The 18,296-nt window shown below is 39.7% G+C and overlaps 1 protein-coding gene across 4 annotated transcripts in view; it reads left to right on the forward strand.

Annotated features, from left to right (window-relative positions):
• SRPK2 (SRSF protein kinase 2) overlaps positions 1-18,296 on the forward strand; it is a 126,863-nt gene that overhangs the window by 35,733 nt on the left and 72,834 nt on the right. The window contains exon 1 of one of the 4 annotated variants that reach the window (XM_053942678.1): positions 5,320-5,384. The exons of the other annotated variants lie outside the window; for them this stretch is intronic. Coding sequence (XP_053798653.1) covers positions 5,344-5,384 — 41 coding nt within the window. The 5' untranslated portion in view covers positions 5,320-5,343. Of the gene's footprint in view, positions 1-5,319; positions 5,385-18,296 lie in introns of those variants that run through there. 4 annotated transcript variants of the gene reach the window in all.

Genomic DNA, 18,296 nt, shown 5'->3' on the forward strand with positions numbered 1-18,296 from the left:
CAAGGCTGAAAAATTACTTAGAACAGTCAGTTTGATTAATTTGATTTAATAGTTTCAGATCTGTCTTCATAGGTTCATTTGGGAAGCAGGACTTCTTTTAACAGTAACACTGAAAGTAGCCAACTTGCAGCAGGATGAGGGTTTTGTAGGTAAATTGTAAGATCCAAGCAGCTGTAGCTGTGATGTAAGGATGGAAAATTCAGTGGAGAATACACTAGGATGGATATTGATAAGGAAGTATATGTTTAAAGATAGTGTAGAAGAAAGGCTAAAAGCACCTCAAGCTTGTGTCCAAACATATACACCACACAGAAAATGGAAGAAAAGCACTAAACCTGCTAGTTTATGATCTGATTAGACTAACAAAATGTGTGGACAAGCCGACCTATTAATTAAAAATGAAGTATATTTTTCTTGCATCTATTTAGTATAATATTTATTTTTAAAAGGATGTATGGAAACTTGTATGGCAGGGTTTACATTGCAAAAAATTGAAAGTACTTCTGTTTAGATGCTACTTTGTCTCTTTGCTCCCAAAAGGCACAGGGGTGGTGGGAGGAAGAAGCTGTATTAGTTGAGTTCTGCAACACTGGATCTCTGCCCTGGATAAATTTAATACATGCACTGTCAGTAAGATATTTTATTCTTGACTGATGAACATGTTGTAGACCATTGAGATAATCTGTTTGCGGTAGACATGATTAAATTTTTAGTGAAACAGTGACTTCTGTCAGTTGACTTTGAAATCGTGGTGACTCTGATATCTACCCATATGTCACAGGGAACAGTTTGTGCAGTGCCATATACCTTGTCCACACTTTTCCATCTGTGCTTAAACAGCAGCTAGGATTTTTTATTTTCTTTTATTGTGGAGAGCTCTTGTGTGGTTTTTTTTTTTTTAATTGATAGACTCCAGGCTAATTCTGCTCCTCTCTTCTTTTTTCCAGATTATGTATATATCCCTGAGAGATCCCTAGTTCCCACATCAATTTTTTTTTGTTCTTCTTTCACACTGCTGAGATAACAGACTTTCTCTTCTTCATCCTGTGTGGAGAGTTTCTTCCCTTATAATTTCTGAGCTGGGTTGTTCTAGATCTGGTATGGAAACTTCAGGTTACTTGGAGCTTTTAGTATGATGCTCTCCAACAAATCCCCTGTGAGTTTAGAGACTGCCAGCCTCTCTTTCTAGGACTCTCTTCTCCATTTTTCCAAGCCTCTGGTCTTTTTATTTTTTGGCATAGCAAATGCCTTCTTGCTTTAACTTCATGTGATGCCTTTTTCTCTAGTCTAACAATTTCCACTTGAATGCATAAGAGGAGGCAAACATCTAGGCTAAAAAAAAAAAAAAATATTATGGTTAGTTTCGGCTTTGCTTTGGTTTGAAAAAGTAACAATCATGATGATTAGGAAGCCATTTTGGACAGTGTAGAGCCGTTCTGGTTTTTGTTTTCATTCAATCACAGCTTGAATAGTATGGCTTTAGAGACTTAGTGTATCTGCTTCTCTCAGGCGTTGGCTGAGAGCCAGTTGTCTGCCACTTGATCTGTACACAGTGCAAAATTACTCAAAGTAGGCTGATGAAGTGCATGGAATGATTGAGGAGTTGGTGACAACGATACTACCTCATACCTGAATTTACTGTTATTTTGTAGCTGAAAAAATTTACTGCATTAACTGCTGCTTTGCAGTTAATGTGCAAGCTCTAATTTTCATTCATCTTCAACTTTTATTCAGTCAGTGTTATGATCTGTTCTGATTGTAGTTCTACGTAGAGTGCTGTCTTTTTGGTGGCCTCAGAAATTAGGACAACCCAAAACTCTTCAGTCAAGATGTAAATGCTTACTCACTAAGCAGAGATTCACTGCACCTCTGGGTGCTGATCAGTACAGTTATTGAATCTTCTCATTAAACCCATTAAAAGTGTGGTTCCTTGAATCTGTAAGAAGTGTAGGTCCTGAACAGCCCAGCATTTGCCTTTGTGGCACTGTACTTGAGGTAAACTGAAAGTGGAAGTGTTAGTTGTGTGTTAGGTTGGAGGGTCTTGAAACAAGAAACCTCCAGGAAGAGCTGTTCAATTGTTAAACTTTCCTTTTCCCTCTCTTTTCTTTTTCTGTTACTTTGAGTTTAACAAATACTGCTGTAATTTGCATTCTTCTGGACGCAAGGGCTGGTAGAGTGGTGCTATGGTGACTGCAGTTTGAAGGGATTTTTCTGTTGTGTTATTTGGACTTGGGATGCAATTTCTAAGTTCTAATAAATTCTGTAAATGATCCCAGAATTATGGATATGTAATTTATAAATAATCAAAACAAGCAAATGAGAACATTGCTATTTCTGCAGCCATTATTCTCTTATGGCCTACAGGCATTAGTGTAAAACTCATGTGTCTTATTTTGGTGATATTCCCATGATCAGTTTTGTATGAGGAGTGATAGTGATGGTATCAGCCTGAGTTTGCTGGTGCTGTATGGATGTGTAAAGGTACAGATTTGTTTTTAAAAATTAACAAAAGGGCTCCACTTTCAAAAATCTCAGGTAGCAGAGACAGAAGATTGGTAAATCCCAATTAAGAAAGTATTTCAAATTGACAGAAGACAAACAGGAAAGTAAAATCCCAAAACCTTGTAATGAAAGTGTTATCTAATTGTGGAGTAGAATGCTCATTAGAACATTAGAGGTTTTTTTTTTTCCAATGAGGTCTCATTTTATTTAAATTCTTCTTGCAGCTATATTAAATAAGTCTTTGTTGTCACTTGGTTACTAAATGTAAAATTAAATTTTGTGCTTTAATACCATCATAGAGAAATGTCTGTGCATCTTGTAGAGAATCCAGGGGCTCAGAGTTTGCAGTGAAGTAACTTATATCTTGGATTTGTTTTTAACATCATGTAGTGTACTGTTAGCAATAAAGTCTTAGTATAATAATCTCTAGACATCCATTGCAAACATAGGCTTACTTATGGAATAAATAATTTGAACACTTTGTTCCAAACTCTGTGAATTTTGTTTTACTATAAAATCCTGCCTTGTTAATATCTGTTTATGTAATCAATTTTCATTTTTAAGCATCTCCGGAAGGAATTAAACATTTGTTGGACTTTGAAGTTGGGGACCATATTTATAGTCAGTCAAGGATCTGTGGCAGGGAAATAAACTTTAGTTCATCCCTGCATTGGGTTGTGAGTCTGGGTGTGCAGAGAAGTATCCTGGCAGCTGTGACTGTAGGAGCACTTGCTGCCTGGGACGGACAATGGTAAAAGAAGTTTTTTATGGTACTTGCAGTCATGTAGTGGAGCCAGTTGTGAACATACTGACATTTCACAGACATGTTTGTAAAGATCTGAGAAGCATCTACTTTGGATGTGAGAACTGAGATACTTCCAGGAGGTTCCTCTGATCAGTATGTTTTGGGAAGAACAAGTGGCATATGCCTGAAAAGGTGATGATCACTTGCTAGCTTGCAAGCCTTCCACCAGAGCATGAGAGTGATAAACTCAGTGAGATAGTAATAGTATTTTTGTAAAATATGTAGTTGAAAAAAAAAAATGTAACAAATCTAGTTACCCAGCTTTTCTTCTTCTGTTTTCAGAAATTTATGTGGCTTTGGACCTGAGATATGTATGAAGAGAGGAAGAAAAGTCAGGTTGAAGGTCTTCCATTGTGGAATGGTTAATCCCAAACAGTTCACGTTTACTGTGGCTGTTAACAAGTGGCCATAGTGTTGCTCAGGTCTTGCCAGTATTACCATAGGTGGCACTACGGTCTCTGGCGAGGATATGGTCTTAGAATGAGGCTCACATCCCTGACTTTGTTCTTTCGGTTTTCTTGGGTCACAAACCTTGACTCCAGAGCACCTGGTGAATTCACTTTTCAGCAGTCTCTGTTCTGCTTCGACAGGATCTTGTGAAGTGAGTGGCAGGGTGCATCTCCCCTTGGTGACAGCACGCTGCGTGTCTGTGCCGGGGTGTTGTGCCAGCATTTTGGGAACGAGGTACCAGCCCAGGCCTTACAAGTGCTGGACTGGTGATCACAGAATCACAGAATGTGCTGAGGTGGAAGGAACCCACCGGGATCGTGAAGCCCAACTCCCAGCCCTGCACAGCACCATTCCCAAGTCACCCCACGTGCCCGAGAGCATTGTCCAAGCGTTTATTGAACTCTGTCGGGCTGGCGCTGTGACCACTGCTCTGGGGAGCCTGTTCCAGTGCCCAACCACCCTCTGGATGAATTACTAGATGCTTAAAAAAAAAAAAAAAACAAAAAGGAAAATGAAACATTACTTTTCAAAGTATTTGGGGACATTAGAGGCAGACCGCTAAAAACCAAAATCCAGGTGTGCCTAGCGTTTTCCACGTCTGGTTTCTCACCCGTCTGTGAACGTAGTGATTTGATACCTCGTTTTTTTGTGACAAAAATGATTCAAAGAGCCATATTTTTCAGGGCTTTTGATCTGGAGGCTTTCGCGGGTGTGCAGTACCTCTTAGCAAGGTACCCGGGAATACGATCCATGCCGGGAATCCTTTGTTTCGGCGTTTTTCCCCTCGGCGGGCACTCCCCGCGTCCCCCCCGCCGGCGGCAGCGGTGGCGCGGCCCCCGCGATGCCCCCCGCGGGCTCGGGCGCGGAGCGGCGCCCCCCGCTCGGCGATGGTTCCGCCCGCCGTGCGCGGTCATGTGCGCGGGCCCGGCCCTCCGAGCGCGGCTGGGCGGCCTCGCACAGCGCCGCGTCCCGGGCCTCCGGCGGACAAAAGGGCGCAGGGAAGCGAGACCTCCGGAAGGCGAGGGCAGGCGGTGTCGGTGGTGAACGTTTTCTGATTTTTCCAGAAATCAAGCAGAAGACTGAGCTGCTGATGTCAGTTAACTCTGAGAAGTCGTCCTCTCCAGAAAGGTACGGCCGCATCCCCGTCCGCATGAACGCGGGGCTTCTCCCTCTGCCTCCGCGGGGCTGCTGGCATTGTCCGCGTGCTGCATGCTGGATCTCGCACCGTGCCCACCCAGCCTGCCCTTCTGGCCGAGCTTTGTGCGTTTTGGCCGAGGGTTCCGGGTGCCAGGCTGTGCCCCGGAGCCCGGCGGGCTGCAGCATGCGGATCTCGGCGGGGCTGGCTGGTGCAGACCCCGCGCCCGCGCCTGTCAGGCGAGCGGCATCGCACCGACCCCGCCGTTCTGCCGCGCTCCCCGCGCTCCTGCCCCTTCACATCGGTAGCAAATAGAACTTGGCGAAGCGTTTCGTGCCCTGTTATGTGGAAAAGGGAGTGTCCTTTGGAAAGTAGCTCAGGAATCGCAAATCCCCCTATTAGTCACATTCTGTAAGATAGATGTGATCCCTGTTCAAGTCTGTGCTAGGAAATGGAGCAGTCGCTGCATGCAGTAATGGTTCATGCCTGCAGGTAAGGACAAAATGACTCAGAAGTGTTTTTAAAGCAATTATTTTATCTGTCAATCAGATTAGTGCTATTTCAAGTAGCTGTTTCATTTTTAGGGAAATACTTAAAGGTACTAAATGTACATTTAAGTCTTCTGGCGTGAAATAGCCTCCTGGTGATTATTTTGTTGATTTTAAATAAACCAGCCCTGCTCACTTCTGTTTTGCTTGCAGCTGCATTTTAGGGCATTTTTGGTTTTGAAACTGCTTCAGTCTAGAGAAACATAATACCATTTCCCCTTCATTATTTACAGTAAACATTTTTGCTATATGCAAAAGACCTTTTGAATGTTCTATTTCACCATTTTAATATTGGACGTTGGCAAAAAAATACTATTAATTTTAAGCTCTCAAACTGTGTTAGGCTGAAATGATGATCTGAAGTTTATTTTATTGAATGGCTCAGCATAGAGAGACAAGATAAGGCACTGAATGCTATCTTAAGGAAACAGGCTAAAAGGCATCTTTCAAAATGAACGAGTGCTGTGTGGCACGGGTGGTTTGGAAAACCAAAATGAGCAATTTAATTTGATTTATAAGTATATTTATGTATGATATGTAGAAGCAAACTGCATTGCCTTTCACCATCTCTGGTTATAACAAAATATACCAGCAATAAGAGGTACAGAAAATGGTGGGGGGGAATGGGATGTTAAGTCACCTTTCCAAAATGGAGAAATATAAGAAGAGCTTTGACAGAAATTTTAGTATTTACTTGTTCAAAATTAAGAATGAGGAGAGAAAATGCAAGTGTTTATTTGTTAACCTTTATCCCACTCTTATGCCTAAAATTTTTAAATACAAGACTCATAAAATGGTGGTGGTAACAGGGATGATGATGGAGTGAAAATAGTAAAGGAAACAGGTGTTAACTTGATTTTTGGAAAGACTTACGTTGGAATTGCTGTGTGGGAATTTGGTATATAATGCAGATATTTATTTTATCAAAATGTATGTTATGCAGACCCCGACATCTGATCAGTCTGGTTTTGAGCAGAACTTGCTCCTGGTTGAACTAATGGTAGTCCTAGATGAAGAGGTCCTTTTAAAGGCTTATAACACAGCTAGAAAAAGATGGATTTGTCTGAGATTCATTTGAATGTCATTCATTAAAAAGTAAGATTTTTTTTTTAACAGCATGATGTTTTATCACGCAATAAAGATTGAAATGTGGCTGTTGTATATGCACACAGATTTGTTTTGACGATTTGAATATATGGTACTGTTCACCTGGAGATTGGTTTGACATATCAGCTGCATGGTCAGTTATAAATGAAAACATCTTTATTTCATAGGATTTTTTTTTTTTTAAAAAACCACATTCTTTTCACCTACCTAAAAATAGACTGAATTTTTTTGCAAGCCGTTATGAAACAGTGCTGTCTATCCTATTAGCTGCCAGTTCCTTTCAAGGCTCTTTGAAAATGAATATATAAGATTTTTAAAAAAGAAATAATTATAATATTGAGTGTCTGAACTGTTAAACTGGCCTAATCTGCTCTGTAGAAGAATTGCAATGTGTATTTATGCCATTCAGACATGAGAATATGCCTGTTCTTGAAAAACACAGAAAAGGAATTAATTCTTGCATATTTATTTATTGCTGGTCTTTAGGCTTGCTCCTAGTGGTTGGACTTGTTGTGAAGCTTGAGTTCTCTGTGTGGGAATGCTGTGTGGAAGATCTGAAAGAGTCCATGGCTTGTTTCTTGTTTTCCACGCTAGCAGAGGCTGCTAGACAGCGCTTGCATAGCCAGAGGGGAGGGGAGAGGAGGTGCTCTGTGCATTTACAGAGACTGATGAAATGGGAATAGAGAAGGAATGAGAGAGAAGCCCATTACTTGCCTCCTTCTTTGGCTGCTCTTTGTTTTTACAAGACAGTTTAGTGCTTGTAGGTTTTCCTGCTCATTTGGCAAGTTCAACATGCTGTCACATCTTACTGATGAGAAGAAAGCTGGGATATAATGGATGGTTTGGCTGTTATGGAGGCTCAGCATTTTAGAAATCCTGCAGTGTTCTCTTAGGATAGTTGCTTGTTATGAATTAAAGAACCTTTTAGGAGACATTAGCAAGAAAGTTGAACCTTTTTGTTGAGGAACCTCTGAGATGTTTAAAGACATTGGCAGCCTTGAAAAGTAAATTAATACAAACCTGGGACATTTTTCATAGATTCATCCTTCCTTTCCACTTACCTTCTCCCTAGAAAAACTGAAGTTGAAGAATTTAGGTGATGAGATTAAGATACCTGTGTTTTGGCATGCTATGGGATATTTCATTAGCAGAAACAATCAAGCAGAGTCTCTATGTCCTAAATTTCCAAGTAGTTAATACTGGCCTGGGCCAAAGTCCTGGTTCCTTGTTGATAAGGTAACCCAGGTAACTGCGGATGGAGGGTGCACATGGGCTGGGCGGTGGATCAGGTAACCCACTGTGGCTCCTGTTGCTGAATTGATTTGTTTGCATGCCTGAGCCTGAAGGAGACCATGGAAATGTTTTCCTACAGTGTGCTTACAATGTGACACTCACCTGGTTTCGTTATCTAATGAGTAGTAATTAAACTACCATGTACCTCCATGTTCTTTTTGTTTCCCTGGGGGCTGCATGAGGTTAATGCTCCAAGTCTTGCAAATGTCCTGAGGAAGCAGGTAGCAGCGCCCAGATGGAGGAGGGATGGTCCTTTAGGAGCCCTCCAGGAAAGTAAAAATACTTTTCAGTTCTGGTATATGAGTTATGCACTCTTCTCATCTACAGTATAGTGAATGCTTTGAGCTGCACAGATTTCCCCCCCCCCTCCCTTGTAGGGGTGTGGAACTCTTGGCAAGTTTCTGTTTCTTTTTGAGAAAAGTTAATTCTTTCACCTGGATGACTTGATACTCTTAAGACTTCAAACCTAATGTATGTAGTACTTTTATTTTTTTCACATTTTAGGACAAAGAACTTGTTATTTTTTCAGCTCTGATTTTGGATTCTAAATTATGTCAGCAATCCAGTTTTACCATGGAGCATTTTCTCATAAAGGTTATTAGCAAGGCTGATCAGTCTCAAGTGTTTGACCTCTTTTTCCCTCTTTCTAGAAATGCTGCATATGCATATTTCTTTGAAATGAGTTTCTGCTTCAGTGTTTTTTGAAAAAATTAATAGCAGCCAATCATGAACGGCCTTAAAGTAGGTAGCTGGTAGGTATATAATTCAATTATCATCATTTTGGGGGGTTTAATAAATAACAGTAAAGGGAAGATATGTGCAAATAACAGGTTTGTGTTAATCTGTGTAGAAGTATTTGGTGTCAGGTGGTGCAGGCAAGTTTTAAGGAATAATAGTGGTTTTGGTTTGGCTTTTTGTTGGGTTTTTTTGAGCCTTGGGGTATGTATACCCCTCTATCTTTATAATTTATCTTTGCAGAGCAAATTAATGTATTTCTCACTGCTTTTACATAGTTTCTTCATCAGGTCATGCCAAGGAGACATTCAGGGATAAAGTAAAGGAGGAAGAAACCTGAAGTAATGAGAAGGAAGGAGAAAGATGGAGGCTGAGTACTGTCTGCTTCCTTTTCTGAGAGACCTAATGCTAGTTGTTAGAGAAGGCATTGTGAAACAAGTTACGATGTTGAAAGATTCCTTCAGGTTTTGGAACATCAGTGAATTTTTTTATTCTATTTTTGTATGTGTATATTTCTTTTTTTAATTTGGTTGTGGTTGTACTACTTTTAAGGTAGTGTAAGGAAGTGTAACTTGTAATAAATATAGAAGTAATGTTTAAAAGTAGAACCATCAGCTAACAACATGATGTATAAGCTGGTATTGCTGTGTGTCAGATAAATGGTTTGGAATAATTTTTAGATAATAGGGCATTATGAGATAATGACTCCATTATTTATGTAACTAACTCTGAAAAAAAAATAGTTGTCAGAATGAAACTATTTCATCAGGTCCAGTAACTTTTAAACACATTTTCAAAATACTGTATTTTCTTTAACTCTCTGCTTTTTTTCTAGTGTTTCTTTTTTATAGGATAAAAGAAATTTTGTACATCTTCTGTTTCAGGACAGTTCAAATCTAGTTTTGGTGGTCATACAACTATAACTTTTCTGATTTGTTTAATATATGGTAAGAGTGACCAATATATATTTCGCTCCTCTTTTTTTTTCCCAAAATTACAAGCTCATTCTATTTGTTGTATTTTATCTCAGAAGTAGAAAGAAAATCATCCTTGTTTAGTGTGAGCCCTAAGCTGTTTGTCCAGGGAAACACTTTATTTCACCACCAACTCTGTTGGGTAACAGTGTACCTGTATAGCTCTCTTAGACTAGATGCTTAATTTTAGATTACCAGTTGTGGATGAAAATAAATCCTGTGTTTTGTGTGGTTTTCATATTAAAGGTTCCACAGTCTCACTTGTTTTAGCATGTGAGGCTTTTAAGTGAAATATGAAAGGGATGTGGAGGCAAGGAATGTTGCAACATACCATTGTCCTTGTGTAGGAAAAAAATGGAAGTAGCTTATACAGAAGCAGCCACTTGTGGAGCATGTTGAGGTGATATTTTTAGGGGACACAGTACTCTTTTTTTTTTTTTTTTTTTGAGCTGGCAGTGCCTCTATCACTTTATCAGTAGGCTTTGAAAAGATTAAGAATTTTAAGTGTATTTTGGTTTCCAGGTATAGACTCAGTTTATCTCTATAAATAAATTTTCTGCTCGGTTTATTCTGTCTGGAATTTCTGCTATAGGTAAAAAAATTACAAGTTGAATACGTCATTTGTATCCCTGCTACTCAGATGGCCTGTGCACTACTTAATTTTTTTCTTTTTTTTTTTAATGATTAGCAACTTTTCGTCATGCAAGTATTTGTGAGATATTTATTACAGGGAAATTTCTAATATGCTTTCTGAAAACTCAGATCTCAGATTTTGTCAGTTCCTGTTGGAACTAAAATGAGAGAATTTTGTGGAAGGGAGAGATGGAAAGTTCTGGGGCGTTGTATGAGGTTTTCCTGTACAAGAACTATTCACTGGAAACTAACTCAAGCAGTCCAGTGGTGGTTTGAACACAGCTATTTAAAGGCTAAAACAAAACGTATGTAAAAGATTGGAAAACCATGACTTGCACAATATACTTTCTAAGGTATTCCAGTTCCATCCCAGGGTAAAATGTCTGGGAATAAAATGATGGGTCATTTTAAGCAAAGCCTTTTGTATTACAATTGAGTCTGTTTCATGACTTGAAACATTTTGCCTAATCATTGTCTTGGTTATGCCTTTGCTAAAATGTCCACTCCAGCCCCTAGGTGGATGGTAAAGGAATGTTGCCTGATAGATTGCATAAAAGGATGTGTACCTGTGCCCAAAGTTTGCATTTCTGTTGTTGCTGTAGTGTATTACAGGATAAACTAATCTGTGTTTTTCTGTGTCTTCATATTATATGCATATTCATATTACATACTTACAAATCAATAATAAAATGTTTACACATTCATGTAATTCAGTGATTTTACTTTGTTGTGATACATATATTTTCATTGATCCAGTATTGATATAGTTACTGAGGGATGCTAGGAACATATTAAGCAAATGCATGCAAATTTAAGCATTCCATTTTGTTGCATATTTTGTGTTATATTATCAGGAAATTGTGCCATCTCTCAGGTTTTGACCTTATGTGAATCCTAACATACAGTTTGGAGGATATCTAAACTTTCCAGTGGACTGAAAAATACCTTTTCTGTCCAAAGGATGTTGTGACCAGAAGGTGTTTATTCATTCTTTCTTCAGCAATTTTACACACCTGAACCAGTATCTGCCTTAGGTACTTCTGTATTTTCTTCAAAACTCACCTTTAGTCTTGGGTGATCTCTGACAAAATCTAAACAGTCACCGTTACCTTAAAAACAGATCTTATCTAGGCTGTCTGCCAAACTCATGCTGATATTTGTGACTAGATGGACAGTGAACTGTGATTTCCTTTTTTTCTGCTTCATTCTCTTCCTCTCTTTTTAGTCTTTAAAGCTTCAATTGCCAAAGAAATGTGTGCAGCTCCAAGCTCTGCCTGTGTTCTTCACCAAATATATCTACAGAGTTTTTATTGTCTGGTTATGGTTTTAGGTCAGTCAGGCTGGTTGATTGCTTCTTTTTCCTGACTGGACAGTGTTCAAAACCAGAACCACATCTCATGTAGATGTTTTGTTTGTATGAAATTTTGACCATTGTGTTTAATAAAGGCACTTTAAATAACCTCTCTGTATTAATAAAAGTGTCCTAATTTTGTCTTGATATCTGCTAATATAACAAATAGCCATAAATTGGCGATACCTGCATTTACTAAAAAACTGTATTTTCTTCTCTTGAGAGAACTTGTGAAATATTTGTATTCTAGTGTTGGGCTGGTTAATCTTCAAGACTTCTTTTCCTCAAACTTTGCGCAGCCTAATTCCATGGAAAGGAGGATTTCTTGAACCTGCTTCTTATTTGGTAAAATGTCATCGGGGTAACATGAAACCTTTTAAGAATTCAGTGCCTTGTTTTCATGAAGCAACTTCCTATGCCCTGAACCTACTGGGATGGTCACAGCCTTTCTGAGAAGGCAAGGGCTCATCCTTACTTCTGTTGCTCAGTACTGCTGTGTATGGCAATAGTGTGTGTCTTTCCTGGGGGCAGAGAAGATCATATAATTGCAGCAGAAACTCCTATTAAACTACATTTGTCCTGCATTGTCAAAGCTTAACTTTTACTAGTTCTGGCAGAACCTGGGAGTATTATTTTTGTCATTAATACTACTATAAAGAGACAGCATTGTTTTCTCTTGCAACTGCTGTGTCAGAAAATATCCAGCAATTTTTTTTTGTGGAGTTGGAAAGGTGGTTTGAAATTTCTGAGGGTTTCAGTGGACAGCTCTTCTGTTATTCTGTATCCACTATCAGGACTTACAGATTCTCATTATTGTCTTCAGCAGCTGCAGCCTCTGTCCACAGAAGCATTCAGTTCCTGCTATGCCCACATACCAGACACTATCCACCTCTGTTTATTTCATGCCATGAACTAGAATGGAAGATGTTTGGAGTTAGCTCTGCTCTTTATGAATCCTTCTATAAAAGGATTACCTTACCCTTAGGAGACCACGTGTGGTGGTTTCTTCTGAGTGGTGCTTTATCATTGCCAGTATGACAGTGTAAAGCCTTTCTGACAGCTCCTGTTTCATATGTGACAAGAATCAGGAATTTCCACTGCTGCTTGGTGTCTAAGCTATGAGAAGTGCCAGCTTCCAAGAGGACTAATACAGCTTTGGACCAAGACTTCCCTAAGGTATGGAAAATATCATCAACCATAGTGATTCTGAAGCACACTTTTATCAATTAAAACCTTTCATTCTGTTATAAATAAGAGTACAAAGAGTCTTCATGGACGTACAAATCTCACTTGGCTCCTTTCCAGGTAATTAATATTTCAGAGTATTAGTCTAGAAAGCCAAATAAAGAGAGATACAGCCATCCTCAGAATGCTTATGTTCCACAACAGAAGTAAAAGAATGAACTTACAAAGACATTATTGGTGATCAAGGAGAAACTCTACCTCTTCTCTCAAGAACTCTTGATATTTGTGAATGGATTACTGATGCAATCAATTAGCTTAGACCCTGTTCCTTGGGTACCCCAACTGCAGTATTCTGCCAGTGAATACATGGGTTTTTTTGTGTAGACCATTAATACTTAAAAGTGGTGTTGTTCTTTATGGAAATGTCTTCACAGGTTTCTTCAAGGCAATCTTATTGAATATGTTCCTGGAGTTTAATTTATATGTACTTTGTTTCACCTGTATGTCTGCTTTATTTATGTTATTTTTCTGTTAAATGAATCTTGGCTTGGAAAGAAAACATATAGGAAAGAACTGGTCAAGATTCTTTTCAAATGTGTTTAGCACATAGGAATTTCAAGGGCTATTAAAAGAACCAGGAGTCATCCAGTTGAAGCAGGACAGTGTCCGAGAATGCCAATACATTTTTTTACTATCATTTAAATACTCAGTGCTTTAAAAAATGCCTTAACAAAACTGCTTGGAGTGTGTTCCAATGGATGCCAGGACAGCTTAAACAGTCTGCGACTAAAAGTCTTAAAGACTACCCCAAACTCAAATCTAAGGCAGATTTAGATGCTTCACCTTCAGAGTGTTACTGATAGCTTTGCTAAGAAACTTGTTAAAGGTATGTGTCCTTCTAGCCATGCCAGTTGTTAGAGGTAGCCAAACATGGAGGGCTCTGTGTCCCAGGGGCAGTATCTCCTGTAGCTGAAGAGGTGAGTGCAGGACTGCTGTGTCCCCAGGGCCAGGCAGTGAGGAGCGTGGGTTCCCCTGAGGTGTGTTTGCATGCACACGCTCACGTGCAGAAAATGCATCCACAGCTGGCTGTGCAGGGCAGCAGAGACTCAAACCAGGGCTCTTATTGGCACCCACATAAACACACACACACAGAGCATTGGGGCAAGAACTGCATGGACAGCCTCGTTCTTTTCCTCTTTTCCAGCTCCTCACAGGGGAAGTCCACTGGTGGAATTTTCACAGAAACTCACACACAAAGCTCTGTGTGCTCTCCCAGCCAGTTTTAAATGCTCTAAGTAGTTTCTAGCCCCTAAATGCATGAGCCCTCGAGGTTCATGTTCTCACTTCAGTTGCTGACACTTGGGCCTTAATTACTTGCTGGCCAGTCTGACTTGAAATTGGCTTAAGTTCACACATATACACTCAAAATAGCAAGTGCATCCACAAAGAAGACAGGTATAGGGTTTAATGACAATATAGGACAGACTGTCATGATCAAGGGCAGGATTTAGTCAGACAAGTGCATGGACCAGAAGCTCATTTGTACTAGACCTGCCTCATTTATCCTTTTTCCTTGCTATTTTCCCTTATTTCTCCCTTACCCACTTTTATATCGGTCTTCCTCTATGCCTAATACCTTCCTCTGAACATTTCATAGCATCTTGTTTATTCTCACAGTATTGTGATAAGTTTTACACAATTCCAAAATGTTCTTTCTCCCTGCATCCCTAATAAGTCCCATACCCTCTAAGGCAATAACCTTTAGTTTTCAAGGTATTTTTTGGGAAGAGTTTTGACTCATCTTGGTAAGTTTCACACTGGGGGAATACAGTTGTAGGAGTAGCTGACTCACATGCTCCATTTTTGCTGTTGAGGATGTTAGGGTTGGCCTGTTGTTTTGCTTCTGATCCTTGCTGGATCTGTTTCTATTATGGTTAGCTTTCAATCAGATAACCTAACACTGGTCTTGCAGGGACCTAGTAGCACCTGTCAAAACTGGATCTAGGTCTGTTTGCATTTTTGGCTGTCTGATATGGACACCCAAGAGATTGAAACTAGCTGAGAATATGAAATGCACAAGTGCTTTGCTACTACTTTTCTGTCTTCTGGAGATTTGATATTATAGAGCTTTGTCTACTGCATAACTCCTATTTAGTTTTAGACCTATGTTTCTGGAAAGGAAGAGTGATGTATAGTCTTACCATGTGTTAGATGCATTCTCTGTGCTTCAGATGTACACTGCTGGATGTGTCAGGCTCATCCATCTAATGAAGGCAAAGCTCAAACATGACCAAAACCAAGCAATGCTCCTTACTCTGCTGAACTGGAATCTGTGCTTGTTGCAAAATCCATTTGAGGTAAGATAGGGATGCATAATAATGGTAAACACCTCTGGAGCATAAACTGTCTCACATCCTACTTCTCTGTGGTCTGGTCCAGAAAATGGTAATGTCTGGTAATAGTGGTCAAAAAGTACCAGTTTAAAAAAGGCGTGAAGAATCATATTACTCTCATTCTAAACAAGGCTATGTCTCCGAGGTAGACTGGAAGGCCAGTTGTTAATCTGAGCTACACACATCGAGATACTGCTCAATTCCTTCACAAGGTAGCTGAGCAGGCAAAAGACACAGAGCCACAATGTGTGTTAGTCAATATCTGGCTATCTGACATCAGTATTCAGAAAACCTGGCATGTATTACTTCTACTCTCGGCGCCCAGGAGATAGCTAATACTTGCGACTTTGCCAAGTTGTTCTTCTCAGGAAGAGAAATATATGATTTGAAGGTTGTGAGTGTTTGTGTATATATGTGCAGTGCTGTTTATTTACACAAAACATGTAAACAGAGCTCGTTTGCTTGAGCAGAGTAGAAACAAAGTGCAACAAGCAGCTATTTTGCTGATGTTTTCAAGTCTGCCTGTCTAGCAAGTACTGTACTAAAAAAAACCCCCTTAAAATTCAAAAAACAACACCCAAAAAACCCCACGCAACTCTCTCCTGGAATCACAGGCACAGCATTTTTTTGCTGTTTTTTTTTCCTGCTTTTTCAGCTGTTGTGTAAAAGACCTAATGTTCCTTTTTTACTGAGACTGAAAGGAGGGTATTCAGCCCAAGTCTCAGCCTTGACTGCAGCCAAATACTGAATGCTTAGAGAGTAGTTCAATCACAGATGCAAAATTTGTAGGATAAAAATTCTATACCTAAAATACAACTTAAAAAAAAAAAAATCTTTATGTGTACTACAATACCTTTATTAACTTTCTGGACAGTGCAGTTTGTTCCCAGCTCATTCTGTATGGTATCTGAGGACTCTTGCCCTTTACTGCAAATAGTTCTTGTCAGATCATTCCCTTGGACAGGTGTGAGCTGCTTTAAGATCTGTCTTTCAAGGCTTCTGCCAGGTTTCCACTGGATTTCTTTACGGCAAGAGTGTTTTGATTAAGACCATCCTGGGTTTTGGTTGTAGCTTTTATTCCCCCTTCTAAATGTTGCTTTTCTTCTCTAGAAAACTTCACTAGGTTTTCATGTGGTGCTTCATCACCCTGCTCCATTGTTCTAAACCTGTATGAGTCAGCTGAAAAAAAACTATCTTAACTCTTGAAAGCTTCTGAGACTAACAACTTCTTGGTTCTCTAAACTACTTCTAAGACTTTGTTTTTTTGTTCACAACTAGTAGTTCATGTGTGTACTATTGCTTGCAAAAAATAATCTGAGATTGAATTGCAGTGGGGTTCTATATGGAAATAATACAGTGGGAGATTTATTGTAGAGCTTTCCCTTTAGCTCTCACTCCAGCCTTTGTTCTTCTTGCCACTCCTTTGGTTGAGTTACCATCCCAAGCCAGGCATGTCATCGTTAGGAGGGTATCAGATTGGTCACACATTATTTCCTCTTGTTGAATCCATGTTGTTTCCTCCTGATAACCTTTTTTTCCTTTCCATGCTTAAGAGATACTTTAGATGCTGGTGCACAAGGGTTTACTTGTAAAATACATAGCATTGTGTTTTTTAAGGATAGGCACATTATAATAATTAGTGGGCTACAGCTATTTTTATTGAAATCTAAACCTTGGTGATTTGTATTGTGCATACTGCCATCTGTAAATGGATTCTTGTGAGTAATTTAATTCTTTGGAGGAGGAATGTATTATCATAGAATCTTAGATAATGCTGAGTTGGAAGGGACCCATCAGGATCATTGAGTCCATCTCCTGGTCCTGCACAGGACACCCCAAGAGTCACCCCATGTGCCTGAGAGCATTGTCCAAACACTTCTTGAACTCTGTCAGGCTGGTGCCATGACCACTTCCCTGGAGAGCCTGTTCCACTGCCTGACCACCGTCTGACTGAAGAATCTTTTCCTGATGGCCAGCCTAAACCTCCTCCAACACAACTTCAGGCCATTCCCTCTAGTCCTGTCAGTGGTCACAAGAGTGAAGAGATCAGTACCTGCCCCTCTGTTTTCCTTCATGGGGAAGTTGAAGACTGCAGTGAGTTCTCCCCTCAGTTTACTCCAGGGTGACCAAACCAAGTGGCTCCTCATGTGGCTTCCCCTCCAGACCCTTCACCATCCTCATGGCTCTTCTTTGGAGGTGTTCAAGGCCAGGCTGAACTGGGTGCAGAGCAATCCCCTCCCCAGTCAGAGGTGTCCTCACCAATGGCAGGGGATTTGAACTAGATGAGCTTTAGTGTCCCTTCCAAATCAAAAAAATCTGTTATTCTATGATTCCGGGAAGTGCAGCAAATATGAGGCATTACAGGCAACTGCTATTTATTTGCGCACTATTTTGCAGGTGGAATTGGTTAAGAGCATAGTTGACCTTTTGTCCCAAAGCCATGAGCATGATACATCTAATTTTGTCTTTTGTTCCCAAGTAATTTAATGCTTTTTAAAGTAAATCCTCCAGAGCTGAAAATCAGAGTTTTGTAATTTAAAATAGAAGATGGGGAGTTTTCAAGTTTCTTTCTAATTATATTTTGGCATGTTTGTTGCCGCTGTTAGCATTCAATCCCATAATTCCATAGCAATGCAAAAGTCTGCTTTTAATTAAAATGTTATTTCGTGGAACTGTTAGAACTTTGGTGAAATACAGATTGGTTTCCTTGTGCCAGATTGGAGGATTTAAATTGCTGTTTTGTAGTGGTGTGGGTGATGTCAGCAAAATGTCAGTGGAGGTGATTTGTTGGGATTGAATCATTAACTAGGTAGGAAGATGTAAAGTTGAGAGTTTGTAAGTCATCTTATTTTTTATGTTGATTAGACTTCAATGCAAATTACTAGAAACCATGAAATGCACAGTTTATTTTACAAAGGAGAAAACTGAAATGTAAGGGAGAGTAATGCTTCATGGAATCATAAAATGCTTTTGGATGGGAGGGACCTTCAAGACCATCTAGTTCCAACCTCTCTATAATGGGCAAGGACACTTTCCACTTGAGACCAGGTTGCTCAAAGCCCCATCCAACATGGCCTTGAACACTTCCAGGTTTGGGGTACAGCTTCTCTGAAAAATTTGTTGCAGTGCTTTAGCATACTCATTAAACCTGCCCTCTTTCAGTTTTAAGCCATTCCTCCTTGTCC

Source organism: Vidua chalybeata, chromosome 5 (genome assembly GCF_026979565.1).
Source record: "Vidua chalybeata isolate OUT-0048 chromosome 5, bVidCha1 merged haplotype, whole genome shotgun sequence".
NCBI classification, from domain to species: domain Eukaryota; kingdom Metazoa; phylum Chordata; class Aves; order Passeriformes; family Viduidae; genus Vidua; species Vidua chalybeata.